At 46.4% G+C, this 27,827-nt stretch overlaps 3 protein-coding genes and 1 non-coding gene across 4 annotated transcripts; 2 read left to right on the forward strand and 2 right to left on the reverse strand.

The window, feature by feature from the left end:
* Nucleotides 1–1,519: 1,519 nt before the first annotated feature.
* LOC125511905 lies at nucleotides 1,520–1,726 on the reverse strand. The gene has a single exon (XR_007285175.1). It is a non-coding gene; the product is annotated as a small nucleolar RNA U3 (small nucleolar RNA).
* Nucleotides 1,727–2,753: 1,027 nt separating this feature from the next.
* LOC125556477 (UPF0481 protein At3g47200-like) lies at nucleotides 2,754–4,351 on the forward strand. The gene has a single exon (XM_048719205.1). It carries the CDS (start codon nucleotides 2,847–2,849, stop codon nucleotides 4,236–4,238), a length of 1,392 nt encoding a protein of 463 aa, XP_048575162.1. The 5' UTR covers nucleotides 2,754–2,846; the 3' UTR covers nucleotides 4,239–4,351.
* Nucleotides 4,352–17,752: 13,401 nt separating this feature from the next.
* LOC125510180 (mediator of RNA polymerase II transcription subunit 4) lies at nucleotides 17,753–21,432 on the reverse strand. The gene is made up of 2 exons (XM_048675281.1): nucleotides 20,114–21,432; nucleotides 17,753–18,224 (listed from the first exon to the last, which is right to left on the reverse strand). Exon 1 carries the CDS (start codon nucleotides 21,366–21,368, stop codon nucleotides 20,121–20,123), a length of 1,248 nt encoding a protein of 415 aa, XP_048531238.1. The 5' UTR covers nucleotides 21,369–21,432; the 3' UTR covers nucleotides 17,753–18,224; nucleotides 20,114–20,120.
* Nucleotides 21,433–21,587: 155 nt separating this feature from the next.
* LOC125510181 (histone-binding protein MSI1-like) lies at nucleotides 21,588–27,823 on the forward strand. The gene is made up of 5 exons (XM_048675282.1): nucleotides 21,588–22,293; nucleotides 25,558–25,701; nucleotides 26,638–26,762; nucleotides 26,925–27,020; nucleotides 27,354–27,823. Exons 1-5 carry the CDS (start codon nucleotides 21,670–21,672, stop codon nucleotides 27,580–27,582), a joined length of 1,218 nt encoding a protein of 405 aa, XP_048531239.1. The 5' UTR covers nucleotides 21,588–21,669; the 3' UTR covers nucleotides 27,583–27,823.
* Nucleotides 27,824–27,827: the final 4 nt, after the last annotated feature.

Consider the following 27,827-nt stretch of genomic DNA (forward strand, 5'->3'; position numbering starts at 1 on the left):
AAAAGGTCTTGGTCCTCGTGAACCCTAGAGAAGAGATAAAGAGTTGTGATGCATTCAGGAACGCGCTACAGAGAAGGCTGCGATGAAGGTTAAGAAGAAAAACAAACACCTGGCTGGTGGCCGCAAGGAGGAAGGCAGATCAGCTCCATATTGCACAAGTAGACAAGCTGAATTGAAAAATTGCGCAAAAAACCCAGCCCAAGGCTACGCTGCGCAAGCAGGCAATTGCAACTGAAGCCTAGAATGAAGTGCGTCAGACATTAGATTGTTATCACCATCTACACAAGACAGAAGCCAGGTTTTGGAATAATACAGCACGTCTTGAACTACAAAGGTCAAGGTCTCAAGGAAACTGAACAATCAAGGCCGATTGCAATTTACGACAGCAGGTGGAGTAATCTATGATTCTACTAAAACAACACAATTTAGAGAGGAGATTTGAGAAGGTGATCAGTAGGAACAGGGAAGACAATAGACCAACACAACAACCCCACCGCAGCCGCCGGATCCAGGCTCGCGGGTGGATAATTATGGGCTGGCAGCTTTGATCTCGCCAAGTTTTCTCTCTCGAAACTTGGCATAACAAAGCAGATAGAATAGGTGGGTTTATAGATGTGTTCTAGTTTTATGGGGTTACACACTCTTACCTCTAATACTAGTGAAGCATTTATTTCGCTCCATTGCCACTGATATATTCCGAACTGAAACGTATAATTTCAGATGTATGATTACAAAATGGTTTGTCTGGTTAAAGAATGTCTGAAACAAAAGCCTCTGGCAGATGTTCTTTGTTTCGCTCCATTGCCACTGATATATTCTGAACTGAAACGTAGATACTTTCAGATGTATGATTACAAAAATGGTTTATCTGGTTAAAGAATGTCTGAAGCAAAAGCCTTTGGCAGATGTTTTAGATGGAGAGGTCCTGTGCATGAAATGAATGGAGTTAGTTAGAAAATTTCAGAAACAAAAGTGCAGCTGACGTTTTAGTTTCTGTGTGCGTTTGGCCAAAAATAAAAAGAATTTTGGAGTCTGTCAGACAACCACTGGGACAAAAGTGCAGCTGACGTTTTAGTTTATGTGTGCGTTTGGCCAAAAATAAAAAGAATTTTGGAGTCTGTCAGACAACCACTGGGCCACCCTGCACAGGCATGAGCCAGGCAGGAACGATCCTCTACAGCCGGCAGATGTTCTTTGTTTCGCTCCATTGCCACTGATATATTCTGAACTGAAACGTAGATACTTTCAGATGTATGATTACAAAATGGTTTATCTGGTTAAAGAATGTCTGAAGCAAAAGCCTTTGGCAGATGTTTTAGATGGAGAGGTCCTGTGCATGAAATGAATGGAGTTAGTTAGAAAATTTCAGAAACAAAAGTGCAGCTGACGTTTTAGTTTCTGTGTGCGTTTGGCCAAAAATAAAAAGAATTTTGGAGTCTGTCAGACAACCACTGGGACAAAAGTGCAGCTGACGTTTTAGTTTCTGTGTGCGTTTGGCCAAAAATAAAAAGAATTTTGGAGTCTGTCAGACAACCACTGGGCCACCCTGCACAGGCATGAGCCAGGCAGGAACGATCCTCTACAGCCGTCAGATGAATCCAGGCCGTTAATCACGCTCTGGCCCAGTGGTCAGATTGCATCAACCGGACTGAAGTGCTTGCCTCCTTATTGGTAAAGGATGCAGCGGTACGAGCCTATAGAACAGATCCTGTTCAAGTAAGGTCGTGCTACAACACGCTGCGCCTCGTGTTATAAGCTGGTTCCGCTCCGTGTAAACTAGCGAGGTGGGACTAATGTATTTGGCACACAGCGCCGCAGCGCAGCGCACCTCCTCGGTAGGAGATTGGAAGGGGCCTCGTCCCTCGTGGGTGCTGGCCCGTGAGGTTGGGCTGGAGAGTAGACAGATCCCGGCCCATCTGCGAAATATCTGCTCGTATGGCCTTTTCCTCTCTTTTTCGTTGCATCAGCTTTTCATTTTTTGTCCCCTGAAATTTCTTTTTTTCTTCATTTAATTAATAGGAAGGAGTATCTGATAAATTACTGTTTCAGTACTCGTGTTCTTCTGTCAGCTCTTACTCTGCACTAGATTAAACAACGCCCGGCCAGCATTATAAACGAGCTGGCATCCACGGCTTTGGCAACGTATCGCCAGAGTTTCTGCCACCTCACCTCCGTGTCATAACATATGGATGTTAGCCCAAGAAAGTCTACGACGTAACTGCTAGTGTCCTTCAACCGCCGTTCCTGCATTGTACTCCCCAGTTTAGTAATCCAGATTCGCCGTCAAGGTTAATTAATTGTCGGTACAAACTAGATTAGAGATTCGACTTGCATCCTAAGTTTTGGGCGTGACACAGCAAAGGGGTAGAACAGTTGCGGCTGCGAGGCGAAGCCGCGGAGAAAGTGGAAGCGGAGACGACAACAAAGTCGAGCAAAGAGCTCGCAGTGTCGACGGTCAGGATTGATGGTGTTCACCTGATACGAGAGGGTTGATCAATTGGTTTCCGCTGTCAAAAGCGTGTGGATGCAGCGGAGGTTAGCACGTCGGTGGGAGAGGGAGGAAGAACACTGACCAAAACAGTAAGTAATTTAGTCTACAATTTTACAAATGGTGTAAGCCGCACAAAGAAAAGAAATGAAAATGGCAATACAAAATTAAGTGCACAAATGCGAACGCTTCTTCGCGAAGGAAGCCAGTTTAAAATTGGAGCTGAAGCGTCCTATACACTCAACCGCAAACACATACACGTACACAGCGCTTGTCGTACGTATATACAGATCAACGCGTATTACTGTACATACATCATCACCTTAACCACACAGAATTGAGAGCGAGAGCGAGGAGGATGCACTACGACATGCTGCTCCGGCGCATGGAGGACGGCATGAGCAACCAGGTCCCGGCGGGCGGCGGCGACGACAGGGACGCCTTCACCATCGTCCGCCTGCCGCACCACGTCCGGGAGATGAACAGGGGCCTCTACGAGCCGGTCATGGTCTCGGTGGGGCCCTACCACATGTCCAGCGCCAGCACCCGCGCCATGCAGGCCCGCAAGTGGCCCATGCTCCGGGACTTCCTCCTCCGGGGGGACCCGGACGGCAGGGCCGGCCTCCTCGCCGACTGCCTCAAGGCGGCGCGCAGGATGGAGCAGCGGGCGCGCCGCTGCTACGGGGAGTCCCTCGACCAGGCCGCCGGCGGCGGGAGCGACGACTTCGTGGGGATGCTGGTGCTCGACGGCTGCTTCGTGCTCCAGTTCCTGCTCCAGTGGAGCGAGAGCGACGCCCGGTGCATGCAGGGCACCTCCACCTACGTCTACTACGACCTGCTCCTCGTGGAGAACCAGATGCCCTACTTCGTCCTCGCCAAGCTCTTCAATCTCGTCATGGGGAATGGCAACGCGGTGGACGATGCGGACCAGGGGCTCCTTCACCTAATATCCAGCTTCTTCAGCCTGCGCGAGCCTCTGGGCATGGTCCCGCTCCCGCCGCCGGCGCCGGAGCTGGCGGGCCAGTTCGCCGAGGTCTACCACCTGCTCCACCTCCAGTACCAGAGGATCGTCATGAGCCCGGAGCGGCGCAGGATCCGCCGGCTCACGGGGCTGGGCGCCAGCCTGCACCGCATCCCCGTGAGCCTCGGCTCGTTCAGGCGCACGCGGGCTAACCAGGCCAGGACGCCGCTGGCAATGCCGTGCGTGACCGTGCTCCAGGAGTTCGGCGTCAGGTTCAAGGAGAAGCCCTCGCCGGCGAGCCAGTTCGACGTGACCTTCCGCGGCGGCACCATGGAGATCCCGCGCCTGGTCATCAACGGCGGCACCAGGATCCTCCTGGCCAACCTGTTCGCGCTGGAGCAGACCAAGGACTGCTGGAACGAGGGGACCATGACGGGGTACCTCGTGCTGATGAACGCGCTGGTGAACACGGGCGCCGACGTCGCCGTGCTCCAGCGCCACGGCATCCTGGACAACATGCTCTCCAACGAGGAAGAGGCGGCGGCCTTCTTCAACCAGCTCGGCAGCAGCGCGCTCTTCGACCCCAGGACGCACCGCTACGCGCGGCTGTTCAAGGACACCAACGATTTCTGCGACTCTCGCTGGAACCGGTACATGGCCGTGCTCAAGCGCGACCACCTCCGGACCCCGTGCTCCATCATCAACCTCCTCGTGGCGGCCATCCTGCTCTTCGTCTCGGTCATCTCTGCTGGCTACGTGATTTGCCGCTACCGCCATTCCTGCACCTGATCAAATAAGTTACTGTATTTCTTCGGAGTTCGGAGAGTAAGCAGCAACTCAATATGGACCTGGTAGCTTAGCCAAGATACTCATGCAACTGTCTCTGTAGATAACCTGTGACATACTCCAATAACATAATCAATCATGTTCAAGTTGAAACTTTTAGTGGCCACTAAGAAAAAAATGTTTTTCTTTCGAAACGAACTTGCCTCATCCATTAATTTAGCAGCAGAAAATTGCCAAGTTAATTAGTTGAAAACCAAGCGAAAACCATCAACATCACTAAGCGATACACATCCCGTAGACACATCGGAGAAGCGCCGACTACCTCAACCATCGCTCCCCCATCATCGTTGACATAGAAGCCTTGATGCCAATATCGCAGCCGTCCAGTGGTCCCGCTTGTCGATGCCCATCACTAAAGACGAACCCCCAAGAGGGAATACGACACCAAGACACCGCCATCGTCCGATCACACGAGATTAAGGGTTTCCCCTGGAGCTGTCATGATGGCTGGATCTGTGCAGGAGGGGCGTAACAGCAATGCAGTCAACGATGACCGCAACCGCCGCCATAGCTGGTCATGTCAGAAAGCCGAGACATGGTCTTCACCCAAGCTCCCACGCCGCACATCAACTGACGTCGGCGTCGGCAATCCCGCTAACCACCACCACCATGAAACTACCCATCGACGAAAAAGAATTGAGATCCGCCGCAGCCAACCGCACCTCACAGAGACCACCGACGGCCAAACTCCAGCTCGAGGCGCCAGATCCGTCAACGACAGTCGGAACGCAGGCCATCAAACACAACGTGAATCACCATGCCCCACCGAGCACCATGTCGACAAGGAACAAAGGAGCGCTACCCGAGGCTAAGAACCACCATGATGCCGACCCACATCCATACATCAGTTGCGTCGACGCGCACCATCGCGCTCACCGCAGACTAGATCTGCTACACCAACAGCAAGAGGTGCCCTTCTTTGCCATCCCAGGACACCGAGCCATGAGCTAGTTCCATCGGGGGCATCCTCACCACGACAAATCTGCGTTGGCACGCACCCGCTGTGCCCCTCATCGCCGAAGCTGTCGTCCACGGCCGCCCGACCCACACCACCATGCACCCCGCCGCCTTTTGTCATGACTGGCTCTCATAATGACATCAACGTGCTTCGGCGTTCTCCGGTGTTCGGAAGGCTTGCAGAAGGCAACTGCCCGGAGGTTAACTTTGAGATCAATGGCCACCACATCAACAAGGGGTACTACTTAACTGATGACATTTATCCTCAGTGGACAACTCTTGTGAAGACAATACCCAATCCAGTAGGAGAGAGGCAGAGATCTGCTCAAGCACATGAGAGTGCTAGGAAAGATGTGGATCATGCTTTTGGTGTGTTTTAATCTCGATGTGGCATCATTCGGTACCATGCTAGAAGTTGAAGCACTAAAAAATTGTACGTGATGACTGCTTGTGTGATCATGCACAACATGACCGTAGAGAATGAGCGTAACCTTAGACCAGGGGTTTCAAAATTCAGGATAAAAATGTGCCTGAGCATGAAGGAGCGGCAACTTTTGCACAGTTCATCCAATTTCATCATGAAATGTGTGATTGAGAAACTCACATTCAATTTCAAGATGATTTGGTTGAGCATATGTTGGCTCACCTTGGCAACCAATAGATGTATCGACTCTTTTTCTTTTCAATGTATTTGTGACACTTAAAATTGGGACAATTACATTCGAGCTCCTAGTTGTGTTACACCCGTTTGATTTGCCCTTAAATTCAAAAACCCTCATTTTTGTTCAAGCTCGTTTGTTCCTCTTATAGTTTTGCCCTTTGACCGTTTGATCGTCACTTTGAAACCTTCATAACGAATTGATACTAACACAGAAGAATGCAAATAAGATATCAAAATGTTCGGAAAAACATCACCTGCATGTGCATTTCATTTACATTCATGACAAAAGTGTTGGGAAGTACCCATCTCAGTTTGAGCTTATATGATGTCAACATGAACAGTAAAAATCAAAAGAAAAATCTGGTCTTTTTGGTGGAGAAAATGCAAATGTTTTTAGTGATCAGAAAGTTTCATCAGGGAATGACATTCGTAGAAGTCGCGGCAAAAAAGCAAAATTGATGCTCCAAAACAAAAGCATTTTGAAGTGTTGATTTTTTTTGCAAAGACTTCCATGAATGTCATTCCCTGATGAAACTTTATATGAGCTCAAACCATTAGTCATTGTTTGCGAAAAACATGCTCCCTCCGTCCAGAAAAGCTTGTCCCTCAAATTGATGTATCTAGCACTTACCAAGTGCTAGATACATTAATTTGAGGGATGTATCTAGCCCTTACCAAGTGCTAGATACATCAATTTGAGGGACAAGCTTTTTCGGACGGAAGGAGTAATTCGGAATGTTTTGAAACTTTATCTATTTTTTTAGATTTTACTGTTCATGCTGAGATCATATGAGCTCAAACTGAGATGAGGACGTTCCAACACTTTTGTCATGAATGCAAATGACATGCGCATATAGGTGTTGTTTGTCCAAACATTTTGACACCTTATTTGCATTTTTCTGAGTTAGTATCAATTTGTTTTAAAAATTTAAAGTAACGGTCAAAAGGTCAAAGGGCAAAAGCATAAGTGAAGCAAACGAGCTTGAACAAAAACGAGGGTTTTTTGAATTTAGGGGAAAATCAAACGGGTGTGACATAACTAGGGTCTCAAATGTAATTTTCTCATTTAAATTTTATTTGGTTTGTAAACTATGAGATTTTTATTTGGTTGTAAAAACGACAAGATTTTTAATTTGGTGTGATTTAAACTTTGGGAAACATTTGATATGTATGAAAAAATTGTGCCAAAAATATGGCCATACCGACCAAGCAGACGAAAAAATCGTCGGCGTGTTGGGCACGCCGATCAGCAAAATACGGGCCGGACGCGGCCCCCAAACACCACGCGTCTCGTTTGGGTCGCCACGCTGGGGTTGCTCTAACTTAATGTACTTCCGAGACAACTTGTTTAGTGGATCGTTGCCATTGGAGATCGGTAGCTTGAAGCACTGTTGGAAATATGCCCTAGAGGCAATAATAAATTAGTTATTATTATATTTCCTTGTTCATGATAATCGTTTATTATCCATGCTATAATTGTATTGATAGGAAACTCAGATACATGTGTGGATACATAGACAACACCATGTCCCTAGTAAGCCTCTAGTTGACTAGCTCGTTGATCAATAGATGGTTACGGTTTCCTGACCATGGACATTGGATGTCATTGATAACGGGATCACATCATTAGGAGAATCATGTGATGGACAAGACCCAATCCTAAGCCTAGCACAAAGATCGTGTAGTTCGTATGCTAAAGCTTTTCTAATGTCAAGTATCATTTCCTTAGACCATGAGATTGTGCAACTCCCGGATATCGTAGGAATGCTTTGGGTGTACCAAACATCACAACGTAACTGGGTGACTATAAAGGTGCACTACAGGTATCTCCGAAAGTGTCTGTTGGGTTGGCACGAATCGAGACTGGGATTTGTCACTCCGTGTAAGCGGAGAGGTATATCTGGGCCCACTCGGTAGGACATCATCATAATGTGCACAATGTGGTCAAGGAGTTGATCACGGGATGATGTGTTACGGAACGAGTAAAGCGACTTGCCGGTAACGAGATTGAACAAGGTATAGGGATACCGACGATCGAATCTCGGGCAAGTACAATACCGCTAGACAAAGGGAATTGTATACGAGATTGATTAAGTCCTTGACATCGTGGTTCATCCGATGAGATCATCGTGGAACATGTGGGAGCCAACATGGGTATCCAGATCCCGCTGCTGGTTATTGACCGGAGAACGTCTCGGTCATGTCTGCATGTCTCCCGAACCCGTAGGGTCTACACACTTAAGGTTCGATGACGCTAGGGTTATAAAGGAAGTTTGTATGTGGTTACCGAATGTTGTTCGGAGTCCCGGATGAGATCCCGGACGTCACGAGGAGTTCCGGAATGGTCCGGAGGTAAAGATTTATATATAGGAAGTCCTATTTCGGCCATCGGGACAAGTTTCGGGGTCATCGGTATTGTACCGGGACCACCGGAAGGGTCCCGGGGGGTCCACCGGGTGGGGCCACCTATCCCGGAGGGCGCCATGGGCTGAAGTGGGAAGGGATCCAGCCCAAAGTGGGCTGGGGCGCCACTTTCCCCTAGGGCCCATGCGCCTAGGGTGGGGGAAACCCTAAAAGGAAGAGTCCTAGGAGGGGAAGGCACCTCCTAGGTGCCTTGGGGAGGAGGGATTCCTCCCCTTGGCCGCCTCCCCTTTCCCATCTAGGGCTGCCCCCCCCCTAGGGGTGGGAACCCTAGAGGGGGCGCACCCTCCTCCCTCTCCCCTATATATAGTGAGGCCTAGGGGCTGCCCATATCAGGTGATCTGATCTCTGCCTGTTGGTGCAGCCCTCCCTCTCTTTCTCCTCATATCTCGCGGTGCTTGGCGAAGCCTTGCAGGATTGCCACGCTCCTCCATCACCACCACGCCGTTGTGCTGCTGCTGGATGGAGTCTTCCTCAACCTCTCCCTCTCTCCTTGTTGGATCAAGGCATGGGAGACGTCACCGGGCTGTACGTGTGTTGAACGCGGAGGTGCCGTCCGTTCGGCACTAGGATCATCGGTGATTTGGATCACGACGAGTACGACTCCATCAACCCCGTTCTCTTGAACGCTTCCGCATAGCGATCTACAAGGGTATGTAGATGCACTCTCCTTCCCCTTGTTGCTAGATTACTCCATAGATTGATCTTGGTGATGCGTAGAAAATTTGAATTTATGCTACATTCCCCAAGAGTGGCATCATGAGCTAGGTCTATGCGTAGTTACTATGCACGAGTAGAACACAAAGTAGTTGTGGGCGTTGATTTTGTTCAGTATGCTTGCCGTTACTAGTCTTATCTTGATTCGGCGGCATCGTGGGATGAAGCGGCTCGGACCAACCTTACACGTACTCTTACGTGAGACTGGTTCCACCGACTGACATGCACTAGTTGCATAAGGTGGCTAGCGGGTGTCTGTCTCTCCCACTTTAGTCGGATCGGATTCGATGAAAAGGGTCCTTATGAAGGGTAAATAGCAATTGGCATATCACGTTGTGGTCTTTGCGTAGGTAAGAAACATTCTTGCTAGAAACCCATAGCAACCACGTAAAACATGCAAACAACAATTAGAGGACGTCTAACTTGTTTTTGCAGGGTATGCTATGTGATGTGATATGGCCAAAAGGATGTGATGAATTATATATGTGATGTATGAGATTGATCATGTTCTTGTAATAGGTATCACGACTTGTATGTCGATGAGTATGACAACCGGCAGGAGCCATAGGAGTTGTCTTTATTTATTTATGACCCGCGTGTCAACTTAAACGTCATGTAATTACTTTACTTTATTGCTAAAGCGTTAGCCATAGTAGTAGAAGTAATAGATGACGAGACAATTTCAAGAAGACACGATGATGGAGATCATGATGATGGAGATCATGGTGTCATGCTGGTGACAAGATGATCATGGAGCCCCAAGATGGAGATCAAAGGAGCTATATGATATTGGCCATATCATGTCACTATTATTTGATTGCATGTGATGTTTATCATGTTTATACATCTTATTTGCTTAGAACGGCGGTAGTAAATAAGATGATCCCTCATTACAATTTCAAGAATGTGTTCTCCCCTAACTGTGCACCGTTGCTAAAGTTCGTCGTTTCGAAGCACCACGTGATGATCGGGTGTGATAGATCCTTACGTTCACATACAACGGGTGTAAGACAGTTTTACACATGCAAAACACTTATGGTTAACTTGACGAGCCTAGCATGTACAGACATGGCCTCGGAACACAAGAGACCGAAAGGTCGAGCATGAGTCGTATGGTAGATACGATCAACATGAAGATGTTCACCGATGATGACTAGTCCGTCTCACGTGATGATCGGACACGGCCTAGTTGACTCGGATCATGTAATCACTTAGATGACTAGAGGGATGTCTATCTGAGTGGGAGTTCATAAGATGAACTTAATTATCCTGAACATAGTCAAAAAGGTCTTCGCAAATTATGTCGTAGCTCGCGCTTCTGTTCTACTGTTTAGATATGTTCCTAGAGAAAAATTAGTTGAAAGTTGATAGTAGCAATTATGCGGACTAGGTCCGTAAACTGAGGATTGTCCTCATTGCTTCTTAGAAGGATTATGTCCTTAATGCACCGCTCAGTGTGCTGAACCTCGAACGTTGTCTGTGGATGTTGCGAACATCTGACATACACGTTTTGATAACTACATGATAGTTCAGTTAAACGGTTTAGAGTTGAGGCACCGAAGACGTTTTTGAAACGTCGCGAAACATATGAGATGTTTCGAGGGCTGAAATTGGGATTTCAGGCTCGTGCCCACGTCAAGAGGTATAAGACCTCCGACAATTTTCTTAGCCTGCAAACTAAGGAGAAAAGCTCAATTGTTGAGCTTGTGCTCAGATTGTCTGAGTACAACAATCATTTGAATCGAGTGGGAGTTGATCTTCCAGATGAGATAGTGATGTTTCTCCGAAGTCATTACCACCAAGCTGCTAGAGCTTCGTGATGAACTATAATATATCGGGGACATATATGATGATCCTTGAGATATTCGCGATGTTTGACACCACAAAAGTAGAAATCAAGAAGGAGCATCAATTGTTGATGGTTGGTGAAACCACTAGTTTCAAGAAGGGCAAGGGCAAAAAGGGATGCTTCATGAAACGGCAAATCAGCTGCTGCTCTAGTGAAGAAACCCAAGGTTGAACCCAAACCCGAGACTAAGTGCTTCTGTAATAAGGGGAACGACCACTGGAGCAGAATTACCCTAGATACTTGGTAGATGAGAAAGCTGGCAAGGTCGATAGAAGTATATTGGATATACATTGTGTTGATGTGTACTTTACTAGTACTCCTAGTAGCACCAGGGTATTAGATACCGGTTCGGTTGCTAAGCGTTAGTAACTCGAAATAAAAGCTACGGAATAAACGGAGACTAGCCAAAAGGTGAGATGACGATATGTGTTGGAAGTATTTCCAAGGTTGATCAAATATCGCACGCTCCCTCTACCATCGAGATTGGGGTTAAACCTAAATAATTGTTATTTGGTGTTTGCGTTGAGCATAGACATGATTGGATTACGTCTATCGCAATACGGTTATTCATTTAAGGAGAATAATGGTTACTCTGTTTATTTGAATAATACCTTCGATGGTCTTACACCTAAAATGAATGGTTCATTGAAATCTCGATCGTAGTGATACACATGTTCATGCCAAAAGATAGTAATGATAGTACCACCTACTTGTGGCACTGCCACGTAAGTCATATCGGTATAAAACGCATGAAGAAGCTCCATGTTGATGGATCTTTGGGCTCACTCGTTTTTGAAAAGTTTGAGACATGCGAGCCATGTCTATTGGTGTATATGCATGAAGAAACTCCATGCAAATGGACCGTTTGGACTCACTTGATTTTGAATCACTTGAGACATGCAAATCATACCACATGGGCAAGATGACTGAAAGCCTCGTTTTCAGTAAAATGAAACTAGAAAGCAACTTGTTGGAAGTAATACATTTTGATGTGTGCAGTCCAATGAGTGCTGAGGCGTGTAGTGGATATCGTTATGTTCTTACTTCACAGGTGATTTGAGTAGATGTTGAGTACATTTACTTGATGAATCACGAGTCCGAATTATTGAAAGGTTCAAGTAATTTCAGGGTGAAGTTGAAAGATCGTCGTGACAAGAGGATAAAATATCTATGATATGATCATAGAGATGAATATCTGAATTACGAGTTTGGCACAGAATTAAGACATTGTGGAAGTTGTTTCACAACTAATACAGCCTGGAACACCATAGTGTGATGGTGTGTCCGAACATCATAACTGCACCCTATTGGATATGATGCATACCATGATGTCTCTTATCGAATTACCACGATATTTTATGGGTTAGGCATTAAAGACAACTACATTCACTTTAAATAGGGCACCACGTAATTCCGATGAGATGACACCATATGAACTATGGTTTAGAGAAACCTACGCTGTCATTTCTTAGAAGTTTGGGGCTGCGACGCTTATGTGAAAAAGTTTCAGGCTGATAAGCTCGAACCCAAAGCGGATAACTACATCTTCATAGGACACCCAAAACAGTTGGGTATACCTCCTGTCTCAGATCCGAAAGCAATAAGGGATTGTTTCTAGAATCGGGTCCTTTCTCGAGGAAAAGTTTCTCTCGAAAGAATTGAGTGGGAGGATGGTGGAGAGCACAGGAAGTTGTTCCTGTGGCACCTACACCAATTGAAGTGGAAGCTTATGATAGTGATCATGAAACTTCAGATCAAGTCACTACCAAACCTCGTAGGATGACAAGGATGCGTACTACTTCAGAGTGGTACGTAATCCTGTCTTGGAAGTCATGTTGCTAGACAACAATGAACCTACGAGCTATGGAGAAGCGATGGTGGGCCCGGATTCCGATAAATGGCTCGAGGCCATAAAATCCGAGAGAGGATCCATGTATGAAAACAAAGTGTAGACTTTGGCAGAACAGCTCGATGGTCGTAAGGCTGTTGAGCAGATGGATTTTAAAAGGAAGACGGACAATGATGGTAAATGTCACCATTAAGAAAGCTCGACTTGTCGTTAAGATGTTTTCCGACAAGTTCAAGGAGTTGACTACGATGAGACTTTCTCACTCATAGCGATGCTAAGAGTCTGTTGGAATTATATTAGCGATTACTGCATTATTTATGAAATCTTGCAGATAGGATGTCAAAACATTGTTTCCTCGACTATTTTTGAGGAAAGGTTGTATGTGATACAACCGGAAGGTTTTGTCAATCCTGAAAGATGCTAATAAGTATGCAAAGCTCCAGCAATCCTTCTAAGGACTGGAGTAAGCATCTCGAGTTGGAATGTATGCTTTGATGAGATGATCAAAGTTTTGGGTGTATACAAAGTTTATGAGAAACTTGTATTTCCAAAGAAGTGAGTGGGAGCACTATAGAATTTCTGATGAAGTATATTGTTGACATATTGTTGATCAGAAATGATGTAGAATTTCTAGAAAGCATATAGGGTTATTTGGAAAGTGTTTTTCAATGGAAAGCCTGGATTAAGCTACTTGAACATTGAGCATCAAGATCTATAAGGATAGATCAAAACGCTTAATGGTACTTTCAAATGAGCACATACCTTGACATGATCTTGAAGGTGTTCAAGATGGATCAGTCAAAGAAGGAGTTCTTGCCTGAGTTGTAAGGTATGAAGTTAAGACTTAAAGCTCGACCACGGCAGAATAGAGAGAAAGGACGAAGGTCGTCCCCTATGCTTAAGACATAGGCTCTACAGTATGCTATGCTGTGTACCGCACCTGAAGTGTGCCTTGCCATGAGTCAGTCAAGGGGTACAAGAGTGATCCAAGAATGGATCACAGGACAGCGGTCAAAGTTATCCTTAGTAACTAGTGGACTAAGGAATTTTCTCGGTTATGGAGGTGATGAAGAGTTCGACGTAAAGAGTTACGACGATGCAAGCTTAACACCTATCCGGATAGCTCTGAGTAGAGATACCGGATACGTATAATGGAGCAACAATTTAGAATAACTCCAAGTAGAACAGTTATTTGAAATGGCTCCAAATAGAGCGTGGTAGCTGCATCTAGGAGATGACATAAAGATTTGTAAAGCACACACGGATCTGAAAGGTTCAGACCCGTTGACTAAAACCTCTCTCACAAGCAACATGATCAAACCCAGAACTCATTGAGTGTTAATCACATAGTGATGTGAACTAGATTATTGACTCTAGTAAACTCTTTGGATGTTGTACATGGCGATGTGACCTGTGAGTGTTAATCACATGGCGATGTGAACTAGATTATTGACTCTAGTGCAAGTGGGAGACTGTTGGAAATATGCCCTAGAGGCAATAATAAATTAGTTATTATTATATTTCCTTGTTCATGATAATCGTTTATTATCCATGCTAGAATTGTATTGATAGGAAACTCAGATACATGTGTGGATACATAGACAACACCATGTCCCTAGTAAGCCTCTAGTTGACTAGCTCGTTGATCAATAGATGGTTACGGTTTCCTGACCATGGACATTGGATGTCATTGATAACGGGATCACATCATTAGAAGAATGATGTGATGGACAAGACCCAATCCTAAGCCTAGCACAAAGATCGTGTAGTTCGTATGCTAAAGCTTTTCTAATGTCAAGTATCATTTCCTTAGACCATGAGATTGTGCAACTCCCGGATACCGTAGGAATGCTTTGGGTGTACCAAACGTCACAACGTAACTGGGTGACTATAAAGGTGCACTACAGGTATCTCCGAAAGTGTCTGTTGGGTTGGCACGAATCGAGACTGGGATTTGTCACTCCGTGTAAGCGGAGAGGTATCTCTGGGCCCACTCGGTAGGACATCATCATAATGTGCACAATGTGGTCAAGGAGTTGATCACGGGATGATGTGTTACGGAACGAGTAAAGAGACTTGCCGGTAACGAGATTGAACAAGGTATAGGATACCGACGATCGAATCTCGGGCAAGTACAATACCGCTAGACAAAGGGAATTGTATACGGGATTGATTAAGTCCTTGACATCGTGGTTCATCCGATGAGATCATCGTGGAACATGTGGGAGCCAACATGGGTATCCAGATCCCGCTGTTGGTTATTGACCGAGAGTCATCTCGGTCATGTCTGCATTGTCTCCCGAACCCGTAGGGTCTACACACTTAAGGTTCGGTGACGCTAGGGTTATAGAGTTAGTATGCGGTAACCCGAAAGTTGTTCGGAGTCCCGGATGAGATCCCGGACGTCACGAGGAGTTCCGGAATGGTCCGGAGGTAAAGATTTATATATAGGAAGTCTATTTCGGCCATCGGGACAAGTTTCGGGGTCATCGGTATTGTACCGGGACCACCGGAAGGGTCCCGGGGGTCCACCGGGTGGGGCCACCTATCCCGGAGGGCCCCATGGGCTGAAGTGGGAAGGGATCCAGCCCAAAGTGGGCTGGGGCGCCACTTCCCCTAGGGCCCATGCGCCTAGGTGGGGGAAACCCTAAAAGGAAGAGTCCTAGGAGGGGAAGGCACCTCCTAGGTGCCTTGGGGAGGAGGGATTCCTCCCCTTGGCCGCCTCCCCTTTCCCCTCTAGGCTGCCGCCCCTAGGGGTGGGAACCCTAGAGGGGGCGCACCCTCCTCCCTCTCCCCTATATATAGTGAGGCCTAGGGGCTGCCCATAACACGTGATCTGATCTCTGCCTGTTGGTGCAGCCCTCCCTCTCTTTCTCCTCATATCTCGCGGTGCTTGGCGAAGCCCTGCAGGATTGCCACGCCTCCTCCATCACCACCACGCCGTTGTGCTGCTGCTGGATGGAGTCTTCCTCAACCTCTCCCTCTCTCCTTGCTGGATCAAGGCATGGGAGACGTCACCGGGCTGTACGTGTGTTGAACGCGGAGGTGCCGTCCGTTCGGCACTAGGATCATCGGTGATTTGGATCACGACGAGTACGACTCCATCAACCCCGTTCTCTTGAACGCTTCCGCTTAGCGATCTACAAGGGTATGTAGATGCACTCTCCTTCCCCTCGTTGCTAGTCTCTCCATAGATTGATCTTGGTGACACGTAGGAAAATTTTGAATTTATGCTACGTGCTACGTTCCCCAACAAGCACATCACAGACATTGATTTATCTGGTAGTCAATTTTCTGGTGAGATTCCTGCATCTATTGGTGATTCCCAAAGCCTGCAATTCTTAAAGATGCAGGGAAACTTCCTTCAAGGTGGAATACAGGCATCCATGGGGCAGCTGAAAGGCCGTGAAAGAGTTAAATGCATCGGAGGTTCTAAAAGTTTCATCTGAGTGTCACTTTAGTCCTAATTCTTCGAAAATGCACCTTTAGGTCCTAATTCTTTAGTAAGTGGTTCATCCGAGGTCCTTTTTTCACGAGCGCTTGCTGACCTGCCTGCGTGGCACATTGACCCATGCCACGTCGACAGAGGGCCCAGCCGCTTGGCAAGAAAAATACATTGGAGGTCCTAAAAGTTTCTGGGCAGTGTAACTTTAGTCCTACTTCTTTCAAAATGCACGTTTAGGTCCTAATTTTATAGTAATTGGTTCACAAGAGATCCTTTTTTGCACGATCATTCGCTGACATGCTTGGTTGCGCGTTGGCCCGCTGAGGATGCTCCAACGCTCCTCTTCATCACCCGCTTCCCTGTTGCCCTGGCCATGGCAACGTTGTGGGCACGAGAGAGAGAGAGAGAGATTCGGCAGGGACCGGGAAATGTCAAGAGGGGGAGGATTACAAGGGTCTTTTTGTCAAAAAAAGAGCAACTGCAGCGGCCTATAAATTGACGTGGCATGGGTCAATACGGTCAATACGCCACGCAAGCAGGTCAGCGAACGATTGAGCAAAACAGGACCTCGGGTGAACCACTTACTATAGAATTAGGATCTAAACGTGCATTTTGAAAGAAGTAGGACTAAAATGACACTGCCAAGAAACTTTTAGGAACTCTAGTGTATTTTTCTCGCCTGGCGGTTGGGACCTCAGTCGGCGTGGCATCGGTTAACGCGCCACATGGGCAGGTCAGCGAGCGTTTGTGAAAAAAGACCTCGTATGAACCACTTACTAAAGAATTAGGACCTAAAGGTGCATTTTGGAAGAATTAGGACTAAAGTGACAAAACAACAAAATTTTTAGGACCTCCAGTGCATTTAACTCGCCTTGAAATACTTGGATCTTTCAGATAACAACCTGTCAGGAGAAATTCCTGAGTTTCTTGGGAGTATAACAGGCCTTGGGAGTATAACTTTATAGCCCCAAAAGAGGGGATATTTCTTGATGCAAACTCAACCGCAATTCAGGGAAATGAAGGACTGTGCGGGGGCATCCCTGGAATGAAGTTGCCTCCGTGTTCCACCAATGCCTCCAAGAAACGGCCTTTGAAGCTTATCATGACAATCTTCAAAAGCAGTGGAGTCATATTGCTTATCGTCCTCATTGTAGCAATGTTTGCTTGCTGGTATAGCAGGAGGAGCAAGCCACACCAAGCTAACACAGACTCATCATTCTACAAGGGAAGACTGGTGATCCACGACCAGCAGGTCATTGTAGCTGTCGAAGTGTTCAATCTGCAACAGCGTTGTGCATCTCAAAGTTTTCTTGCAGAATGCAAGACCCTAAGTCGTGTTCGGCATCGAGACCTTGTGAAGATCTTGACAGTCTGGTCAAGTATGGATTTCAAAGCTCTTTTGTTGAATTTCTACCGAATGGAAATTCGGACCAATGGATACATGAGCCTGCTGAGGAAAATGATCAAGACAAGGTGCTAGATCTCATCGTAAGGCTCAGCATCGCCATTGATGTGGCATCTGCACTTGATTATCTTCACCAACACATGCCATTGCCAATTATTCACTGTGATCTCAAGCCAAGCAACATTCTCCTTGATAGTGACATGGTTACTCATGTTCGTGATCTTGGGCTTGCAAGAGCCCTGCCTAAACACCCAAGCGGCTGTTTAGAGAAATCAAGTGGCTGGGCTACAATGAGAGGAACAATTGGCTATGCTGCTCTAGGTATACATAAATACGTTCTAACAGCTGTCTTCAGCTTAAATGCGTAAGCATGTTCAGTGCTTCTAATTCTTTTATTATGATGTTTGCAGAGTACGGTTTGGGCAACAAAGTTTCAATCCTAGGTGATGTGTATAGCTATGGGGTACTGTTGCTGGAGATGTTTACTGGCAAAAGACCAACAGACGGCGAGTTTGGAGAAGCTCTAGGCCTTCACAAGCATGTCCAAATGGCACTTCGAGTTCCAGACAGAACCACCAATTGTTATCAGAGGACAAAGATGGAGGAGAAGCAAACACCTCAAACCCTGGCAGGAAAAGAGATATATCAATTGCTTGCATCACTTCAATTCTGCACATTGGAGTTTCATGTTCAAAAGAAACTCCAATAGACCGCATGCAAATTGGAGATGCTTTGAAAGAGTTGCTGAAGATAAAAGACAAGTTTCTCATGCATCTTTCCAGTATGCAAGTGTCACGTAACTAAAGGATTGGAGGTACTGTTCAGCTGAGGCGCTATTCAGTTGAGGTCCTTAGGGTTCTATTCAGTTGAGGCACCATAGGCCTCCAAGCTCAAGCAGTCGGCTTTATGGATATGATATAAATCTATGGCGTGTAGCAGCGCATTGGCACAAACAAAACATATCAAGTTTACATATGATCATATTTGTTAATATACAAATATTCTTACCATCTTCCATTCTATTACCTCCGTCCCAAATTACTCGTCTTAGATTTGTCTAGATACAGATGTATCTGGACACAAACTAGATACAGATGTATCTAGACACAAAAACGTGTCCAGATACATCTGTATCTAGACAAATCTAAGACAAGCAATTCGGGACGGAGGGAGTATATAGTTACAGCAAGACTTCTGATGTGCACACAAAACTTGTAATCCAGTACAATGTAAGTCTGTTCAATTAGAAGTTGTTCGGTTTAATTTTGTATATTGCTACAGAGATAGTGAGCATTTGTGCAGGTGGCCAACTGCCTCTACATTTTTAGTATCCAGATACAAATAATCATAACATAATATAAGCCATTTTACTTCAAGATTTTTTTTTACTGGAAAGAAAAAAATGACTGGTACATTTTACTTCAAGATTTCACACACGTATAGTTTTTGTATGTCAAGAACACAAGAGATATTGAGTGCTGATGGGTACATGAATTTAACCCATTTGCCAGCTGAAAGGAAAATTATCTTGCATATATTTTTAGAAGTGTTTGACGTTTATAACAGAAGGCAAACTTTACCACCACCCCAATTTATTATCCAGTGGCGCTTTACATGGTTACATTTGATTGCACTTAGTATTTCGATATTTCCACTTTTCCTTCTATTTTCAGTGGTTATCTCAGTCCCCGATTATAGAAAACCAAATCCCAAATAAGCTGAACCTAACTTTCAGTTTAACCAAATGCCCACCCTACTATGGGGCACACCGGCATAATAAACCATGGGAAGTCGCTATATATTACAGCAATCAGAGATGAAGAGAGGAATCATGTAAAGGATGATATTAGGCATATGGGATACGCCATTAACGAAGGCAATCACTCCAAAGTCCAAAGTGCACAGGTAGGCAGGAAGATTTGAGAAGATGTCCATAAACATGGAATGATTTACTCAAAAAAAAAAAGCTTAGCCTTGGACTACACTAGCAGGTAAATTACAACTGAAACCTACAATGATGAACTAAAACATTAAATTCATGACATTTATCATCCATAATAGAAGCCAGGTTTTGGGTTAATAGTGGTCGCAAAGGTCAAGGAAACTGAACATCTTGAACTACAAAGGTCAAGGAAACTGAACGTCTTGAACTACAAAGGTCAAGGAAACTGAACACGGTCAAGATTGCCTGTATTTATCACAGCAAGTGGTCCAGTGACTGGTGGACTAGATTGGAACAAGTTTAAGTCAAACCTAATAGCAAATGAAGTTTTTGTTTTTGAACAGAGGTCAAGAAAATTGAACATTTAGACTGGCTGTATTTATCACAGAAAGTGATCTAGTGACTGCTGTACTAAAACTAGCACAAATTTAAGTCAAATCTATTATTTGGATAGATTTTGTGTTGCAGCAGTTTAAACAGACAAGCACATGACACAATACTAGCCAAAGCTTACACTAAAATGAGCTACACTGGATATGGAAACACACAAATGATGAAATGGTCGAGCTTACAAAAGCATTAGTCCTCATCGTCTTCATCTGAGCTCCCGACGTCGCTACTGTACTCATCGCTGCTAGAACTGATAATGTCAAGGTTCACAGCTGCGACCTGTATTGGCTCTTGGGCCCTTGGCACCATTGGCTGCACCCCAACAGGAATCGGTACACTGGGTCGTTGTTCCTCAGGCTTGACAGCAGGAATGATGCCACCCAGCTCGATCGGGTCCCCAGGCTTCCATCCAGGTGGCGGCATTGGAATATCAGGAAGCAGAGCAGGCAAACCTTTCTGCCAACCTGGTGGCACTGTGATTGGTAGCATAGATGGCCGTGGAGGCTCTTCCTCCGGTAGCTCGAATAGCGGCATGGACTCCATCTCTGCTGTGACCCCCTCCTTCGTTTCCAGGGGTTTCTTGGGCACCCCAACATCCAAATCAGCAAACTGATACAGCTGTGACATCCGCAGCTCGTTATCCTGTGGCGCAGGCGGCAATGCACCCCTCAGAGGCAGCCCAGCACCATGCTCCGGCGGTGCAAAGGTCGTGTAGCTTATGCGATGTGCATAGGTCAAGATGTCATCCAGCTTGAGCTTGGAGTGCAGGGATGCGCCGAAGTCGCCCTGCGACACCGGCTCGGGCTCGTCAACAGCGGCGGCGCCGCGCGGGCGCTTGGGATCGCGGCGGTAGTCCGCGTAGTCGTCGACGAGGCGGTCGAGCACGTGGTGGGCCTCGCGCAGCTTCTTCGCGAAGGCGAGCAGCGAAGCATCCTTGGCGCGCGCCTCGCGAGCGAGCTTGGCGCGCGCGTCCTGCAGGTCGAGGGTCTCCTGCAGCTCGGCGACGGTCTCGAAGAGCTGCGTCTGGAGGGAGGTGAGCATCGACATGGCCTCCTTGGTGGTGGAGACCGGGGCCGGCAGCGGCGTAGGCGCCGCGGAAGCCGACGACGACGGTAGGAAGTTGGGGAGCGAGCCCCGGTACGACGAGATCCAGGCGGCGCGGTTGGGCGAGAGCTCGAAGAGGTTGGAGGCGAGGGAGGAGATGAGGTGGAGCAGCGACTGCGCGCGCGGGAGCGGCGGCAGGAGCGGGAGCAGCGCCGGCGAGGTGGTTAGGGTTGGGACCGCGATTCCGGCCGCGGACGGGGCCGCGCTCGCGGACGGCGGGTTGGCCTGCGGCGGCGAGGAGGTGGGGTTCGCGGGAGACTGGTTGGGCGGGAGCGACGGCGACGAGGCGGTCACCCCCAGCCTCGCCGGCGACGGCATGTGCGACTGCATCATCGCTGCGGCGGGGGCGGCGGACTGGGGAATCCAACGCGAGGAGCAGAGGCTCGTCGATTAGCCGGGCTATTAGGCACGCGAGGTCCTCTTAGTGGGATCCTGGGCCTGACGTGAATATGGGCTTGATGACTTCTTTTGGGAGAGATCTGGGCTTGATGACAAGTCAGGCTTGTCAGCCCAACAAGCCCATATATCCGCAATAAAACCTCGCCTTGAAACCCTCGGCTTCCTCACCACCGATCATTCTGGCGGGAGAGCAGCAGTTCGCCGCCTCCACTTTCCCGCGCAGAGCAAATCAGCAATGGACGGCGGCGCCTCCTTCCAGGCCGTCGCGGCCGCCGCCGCCATGGAGATGGAGGAGTACCTCAACTGGAAGAAGAACGCGCCGGTGCTCTACGACCTCGTCATGTCCCACCCGCTCGAGTGGCCCTCGCTCACCGTCCAGTGGCTCCCCTCGGGGTCCCCGGCCTCCGCCCGCTCCCACCGCCTCGTCCTCGGCACCCACGCCTCCGACGACTCCCCCAACCACCTCATGCTCGTCGACGCCGTGCTCCCGCTCCCGCCGCGCCTGGTCGCGGCGGCCGCCGCCGAGGGCCGCGCCGTCCCGGCCCCGTCCGTGTCCATCGGCCGCTCGGCGCCGCATCAGGGCGAGGTCAACCGCGCCCGGTGCATGCCGCAGCGGCCGTACACCGTGGCCACCAAGACCTGCGTCGACGAGGTGCACGTGTACCACCTCGGGGAGGACGGCGACAAGGGCGGCGCGGATGTCGTGCTCAGGGGTCATGGCGCGGAGGGGTATGGGCTGGCGTGGAGCGCGATGAAGGAGGGGTTCCTCCTGAGCGGCTCGTATGATAAGAAGATTTGCCTGTGGGATCTCAAGGCCGGGAATGGAGCCCCGGTTCTGGACGCGCAACAGGTGTTTGAGGTAATGTCCCAACGTATGCTCCTGTGCTGTTCCTGTTCCCCGCATTTATCTTGTTTTTCATATGTGATTTTAGGAATCTTTGAATAGTATAGTATATACTGTGATCCTAGTGTAGTAGCAGCTAGGACTGGAAGCAGAAGTGATTAACACTTCTGCCTTCATAAGAAGTGTGGATACCCGAAGCACTGGACTCAGTCATAACAACACCAAGAAACCTACCACGAATTATGATGTCCTTCGTTTTCCATTACCCAGAGCACATTCAGTTGAAGTCGCTGAATGTGAAAAGATAATATAATGAAATCCAACCGAAAGTCCTGTAAGGATGATCACATTCAGTGCCTACAAACCTGATATATTGGAACTTCCCCTGATGCACACAATTCTTCCATATCTGGTGGCTAACCAGGCTAGATACATCAATCTTGCACATGAACGTTCTGTATGTCATTTTTCTTCACTTTTCAGGCATATTGGCAACAAGATTTGTCTGATTTGATGTTCTAAATAGCAATTTGTGTTGGGCAAGAGATGCGCTCCTTCTGTTATTATTCATCAATTCATGATTCATTTGGACTCAAAGAAGTGCTGTCTTCTGACATCAGGTTAACCAACCATTGCGATAACATGAGAACACATAATAACAATAAAAGCTTCATGGTTCCTCTTAAGCAATTAGAACAAAATATCGTCACCTTGGTTGCCACCACAATTCATCACTTCTGTATGGTGCTCTATTTTGAAGACTGGACTTGAAATAAACTTGTTCGCTGTTTGCCGTGGTTTCATACGAGGAAAATTAATGTGTCGGCTGGATGGTGAAAAACATAGTTTTCTATGATTTGGAAAGACTTGCTGAGTTGAGTACCTGCTTTCAGAAATAATAATGCAGAGGGTGGAGACCTTTTTCCTTTTTAGCAAGTAGCTGATGAGCATTGCGTCATTTGCGCTAATATTGCTACAGTCGTACTTCTTTTATGCTTTCAAATGAAATGAGCTTCTTGGCCCCAGATCACCCTCCAACCACAAGCCTTATAGTTCAGGACCTAGCTTACTCAAAAACTACTACAGCAGCTAACACTAAGTTTTTTTTTGCGGGGGAGCAACTATCACTAAAATGACAGTTTCATAAACCATTATTACAAATTACTCAAAGTTAATACTTCTGCCTTCATAAGACCTGTGGATACCCGAAGCACTCATAACTCGTAAGTCATAACAATGCCAAGAAATCAACCACGAATTATGCCGTCCTTCGTTTTCCATACCCAGACCAGTATATGTGAAAGGATAATATGATGAAATGCAACAGAATCTCCCTGAATGGATGAGCAAATTTAGTCGAAGTCACCACTTCATTCACTGTTTTGTCTACTGTCTGCAAACCTAATATATTGAAACATCCCCTGATATACTCGATTATTCCATATATGGAGGCTAACCAGGCTAGACACATTAATCTTGCACCAGAAACATTTATTATGTCATTTTTCTTCACTTTTCAGGCATATTGAAAATAATGTTTCTCTGATTTTATTTATAAAATAGCAATTTGTGTCAGGCAAGATATGTGCTCTTCCTGTTATTACTCATCAAGTCACACTTCATTTGTAATCAAAGAAGTGGTCTCTCCTGACATCAGATTAACCAACCGTCGCGATAACATGAGAATGCATGATCTCAACAAAAGTCTCACAGTTCTTATTAAGCAATTAAAATAGAATACCATCAGCTTGGTTCAGGGGCGGATCTACAGGGTGGACAGGGCGAGCCCACCCTGGGATTTTGGGTCAGTCTGTCTAAAAAGCCCACCAAGCAATTGGCAGCCTACTCGTCCTGACCCGCATGCACGCACAGCCGCACCGCGTCCCGAATCCCAACTCTGATTCCCTCTATGGTCTGCGCTCCGGGTCTCTACTCGACGCCTGCCTCCTGGCCGTCTCCGAACGCCGCGGCTTTAGTGGATGTGTGCTTTATCCCCAGGAGGCTAGGAGCCGCCCGCTGCCCAGTGTCCGGCAGTGTGCAGCAACTAGCAGTCCACCATCCAGCAGCCTGACGCAGCTTGGTTGTCCTCAGACCTCAATACCGTCCCATTCAAAAATTTCTTATTGATTGCATCTTAGTTCTTTATTGATTATTCATTATAATTAGGGTTTGCTGTGTGCGTTTTGACATTGTCTAATTATGATTATTGATTCATTTGGCCTTTCTGTCTCCATTGTGACATTGTCCAATTAGGATGCAAAATTCAGACTTTATTGAGAATTTTAATATATTTGTATGCCCAAATTGATCTATTTCTGTATTGCTATTGGTAAATCAATTAGTCCATTGGCATGCCGTATTTGTTATCCAACTTTTTTTGTAAGGTGGACCATCCTGTTTCAAAATCCTAGATCCGCCATTGGCTTGGTTGCCACTATAATTCATCACTTATGTATGGTGCTTTAATATGAAGATTAGACTTGAATAAATTTATTTGCTGTTTGCAGTGGTTCCATACTAGGAAAAATACTGTTTTAGCTGGATGGTGAAAACACAATTTTCTATTATTTGAAAAGACTTACTCAGTTGACTACATGCCTTTAAAAAATTAATGTGGAGGCTGGAGACCTTTTCCATTTTTGAAGCAAGTAGGTGGTGAGTATTGCATCATTTGGCTACTTATTTTTCAAATAAAATGAGTTTCTTCACCCCATATCAGCCTCCAATCACAAGCCTCACAGTTCAGGACTGAGCTTACTAAAAAACAACTACAGCAGCTTAAACTTAAACGACAGGTTCAGAAACCATTATTACAAAGTACTTGCTCATTACAAAGACCAGCATCAGCTGAACACTGAGAAGCATACCAAAGTAACTGAACCCCAGCATAGAAGTATGACTTCCATCAGCCATTCTCCAGCCGGAGCATCATAACTCCCCATCCTTATTAGTCATATTATTTTTGACAACGCTTCTGTTGTCACTAAAAACATTCATCTGTGAACATGGCCACAAGTGGAAACGGGACTTGTAACTATTATGCCTGGATCCACATTATTTTGATATGATGTCACAATCATGATTTCTTAAGTTACCTCATTACATACGTGCTTGTCTTACTTGTCCAAAATCCAAAATCGTAATTGCATGGTTCTGTTTTACAGATGCGACATAAGAGTGTATGGGTGTTTATTTTATGATATGACGATCTTCACAATCATGAGTATGTAAGCAAGGCTGGCAATGTTAAACATCTAGTTAAATTTTATGTTTTTGCAGGCTCATGAGGATGTCGTTGAAGATGTTGCTTGGCACCTTAAGGATGAAAACCTATTTGGATCTGTTGGTGATGACTGCAAGTTCATGATGTGGGACTTGCGTACGAACAAACCAGAACAATCTATAGTTGCGCACCAAAAGGAAGTAAGCATGCTTTAATTGATAGTTGCTGAGCTAAATGTTTTCCTATGTTGATGGGGACATAGCTGCAGTACTACAGTTTGTTATATACTCACTTTTTTGCTGAGCTAAATGTTTTTCTGTGTCTGAGTGGAGTATAGCTGCAGTACTACAGTTTATTCTAAGCTCAACTTTTACTATAGTGGGAAGACCTTTTCTTTGTGGAAGCATCCTTACTGAAAAAGATGCAAACCTATTTGGGTCTGTTAGTGACGACTGCAAGCTCATGACGTGGGACTTGCACAGCGGCAAAGCTATGTGTTAGTCTGTGGGATCAGTTGACCCCACAGCTTTTTAGAAAATAAGCCTAAAACACTGTTCAGTACTGTTCATACTGAAGAAAAAAATCCAAAAAATACCATTGACCCCACAGAAACTTTAGGCTGGCCTCGCCGCTGGAATTGCATATGAACAAACAGGAACAACCTGTAGGTGCTCATTAAAAGGAAGTTAGCATGCTTTGATCAAGAGCTACTGGGCTAAATGTTTTTCTGTGTCGAGGGGAACATAGCTGCACTTTACTCATTTTTTAGTAAGCAAGACCTTTGCTTTATGTACCGGAGTGGTATGTGAAGCATGTTTTCTAAAGTTGTAATGATATACTTATTCCTTGTGTCTGGCTTCAAAATTTTCACCAGCAGATGGTTTTTTTAGTTGGTATATCATCAGTTTGCTTGTGTGACTGTAGCTACTGTACTGAAGTTTGCTTGTGTGATTGTTTTATGTTTGTGACTTTGAGTAAGAATATGACAAAACCTTGGTGATATGTGGCTCTGCATGGTGAATAGAAAATATCAATGTTTATGCTAGCACCTACAGTTTGTTTCTGTGTAAATAGATGTCCCTTATTTCAGTATTCTCATGTGTTCTCATCATGATGTATATCATCACTTTTTTCAGGTTAACTCTCTATCCTTCAATCCATTTAATGAATGGATCTTGGCTACAGCATCTGGCGATGGAACTATTAAGCTATTTGACTTGCGAAAACTATCTAGAAGCTTGCATGCTTTCGACAACCATGAGTATGTATATATATTTTTTGTCTTACCTATTTGCGGCAGTCAGTTCTTCTCTTTTTTTTTGTCGAGACAACTCTCTGTTTCTTATTGATCAGTCTACCTGCTATTCTTCAGTTTTGCTGCTACGCATCTGATGTTATTGTGTTGCGCAATTTGCACGTGCAGGGGCGAGGTTTTCCAGGTTGAGTGGAATCCAAATCTGGAGACTGTATTAGCTTCCCATGCTGCAGACAAAAGGGTGATGATATGGGACGTTAGCAGGTAAGTTTAGTCAAATCTGCTCCCATATTCTATCTTACATTTGCAGCTGGCATCTCATTTTTGGTGCCGCCACACTGTTATTTACTCGTGAATCCTTCCCAAAGGGAAACAAACATACTGATGTGAGCTGAGATTGACCCAAAAGATGAATTGCATTTTGTAACCTCAGTAAATAAATTGCTAAGGCATATGCATCCACGGTCACTATCTGTACAAAAGATGAACACCTGGTTGTTGTGTGGACTGCCTTTGAGAGCTTCGTGACTTGACAGATATGCTATCTTCCATGCGATTTGTGGCTGAATTTTGTCATATGCTGTCCATCGCCTTCAGGATCGGCGAGGAGCAGGCGGACGAGGACGCGGGTGACGGGCCACCGGAGCTCCTTTTCGTCCACGGCGGGCACACGGCCAAGATCTCGGAGCTGTCGTGGAACCCCAGCGAGAAGTGGGTGGTGGCCAGCGTGGCGGAGGACAACGTGCTGCAGATCTGGGAGGTGGCAGAGAGCATCTACAGCGACGACACCAGCAACAGCAACAACGCCTCGTTCCTGTCCACATAAGAAGACGCCACCAACCCAACTGCTTCCCTGATATGTGGACGATGGGGACATGGATCGTAGTCTTTGCGTGAGTGGATGCGTCGCGTGCCGTTTACTTGTAGTGCCTCGTACGGTTTCGTCGCTTAATTAGCAGCTGCTGCTATCGTTTGGCCCCTAGATCCTCGAGACATGGATGGATCGAGTATCTTGGAGAAGTGACTCTGGAAACATTTGTGCGTCCATGCTGAAGCCTGTTATGTTACCTG

This window comes from Triticum urartu, chromosome 5 (assembly GCF_003073215.2).
Source record: "Triticum urartu cultivar G1812 chromosome 5, Tu2.1, whole genome shotgun sequence".
In the NCBI taxonomy this organism is placed as follows: domain Eukaryota; kingdom Viridiplantae; phylum Streptophyta; class Magnoliopsida; order Poales; family Poaceae; genus Triticum; species Triticum urartu.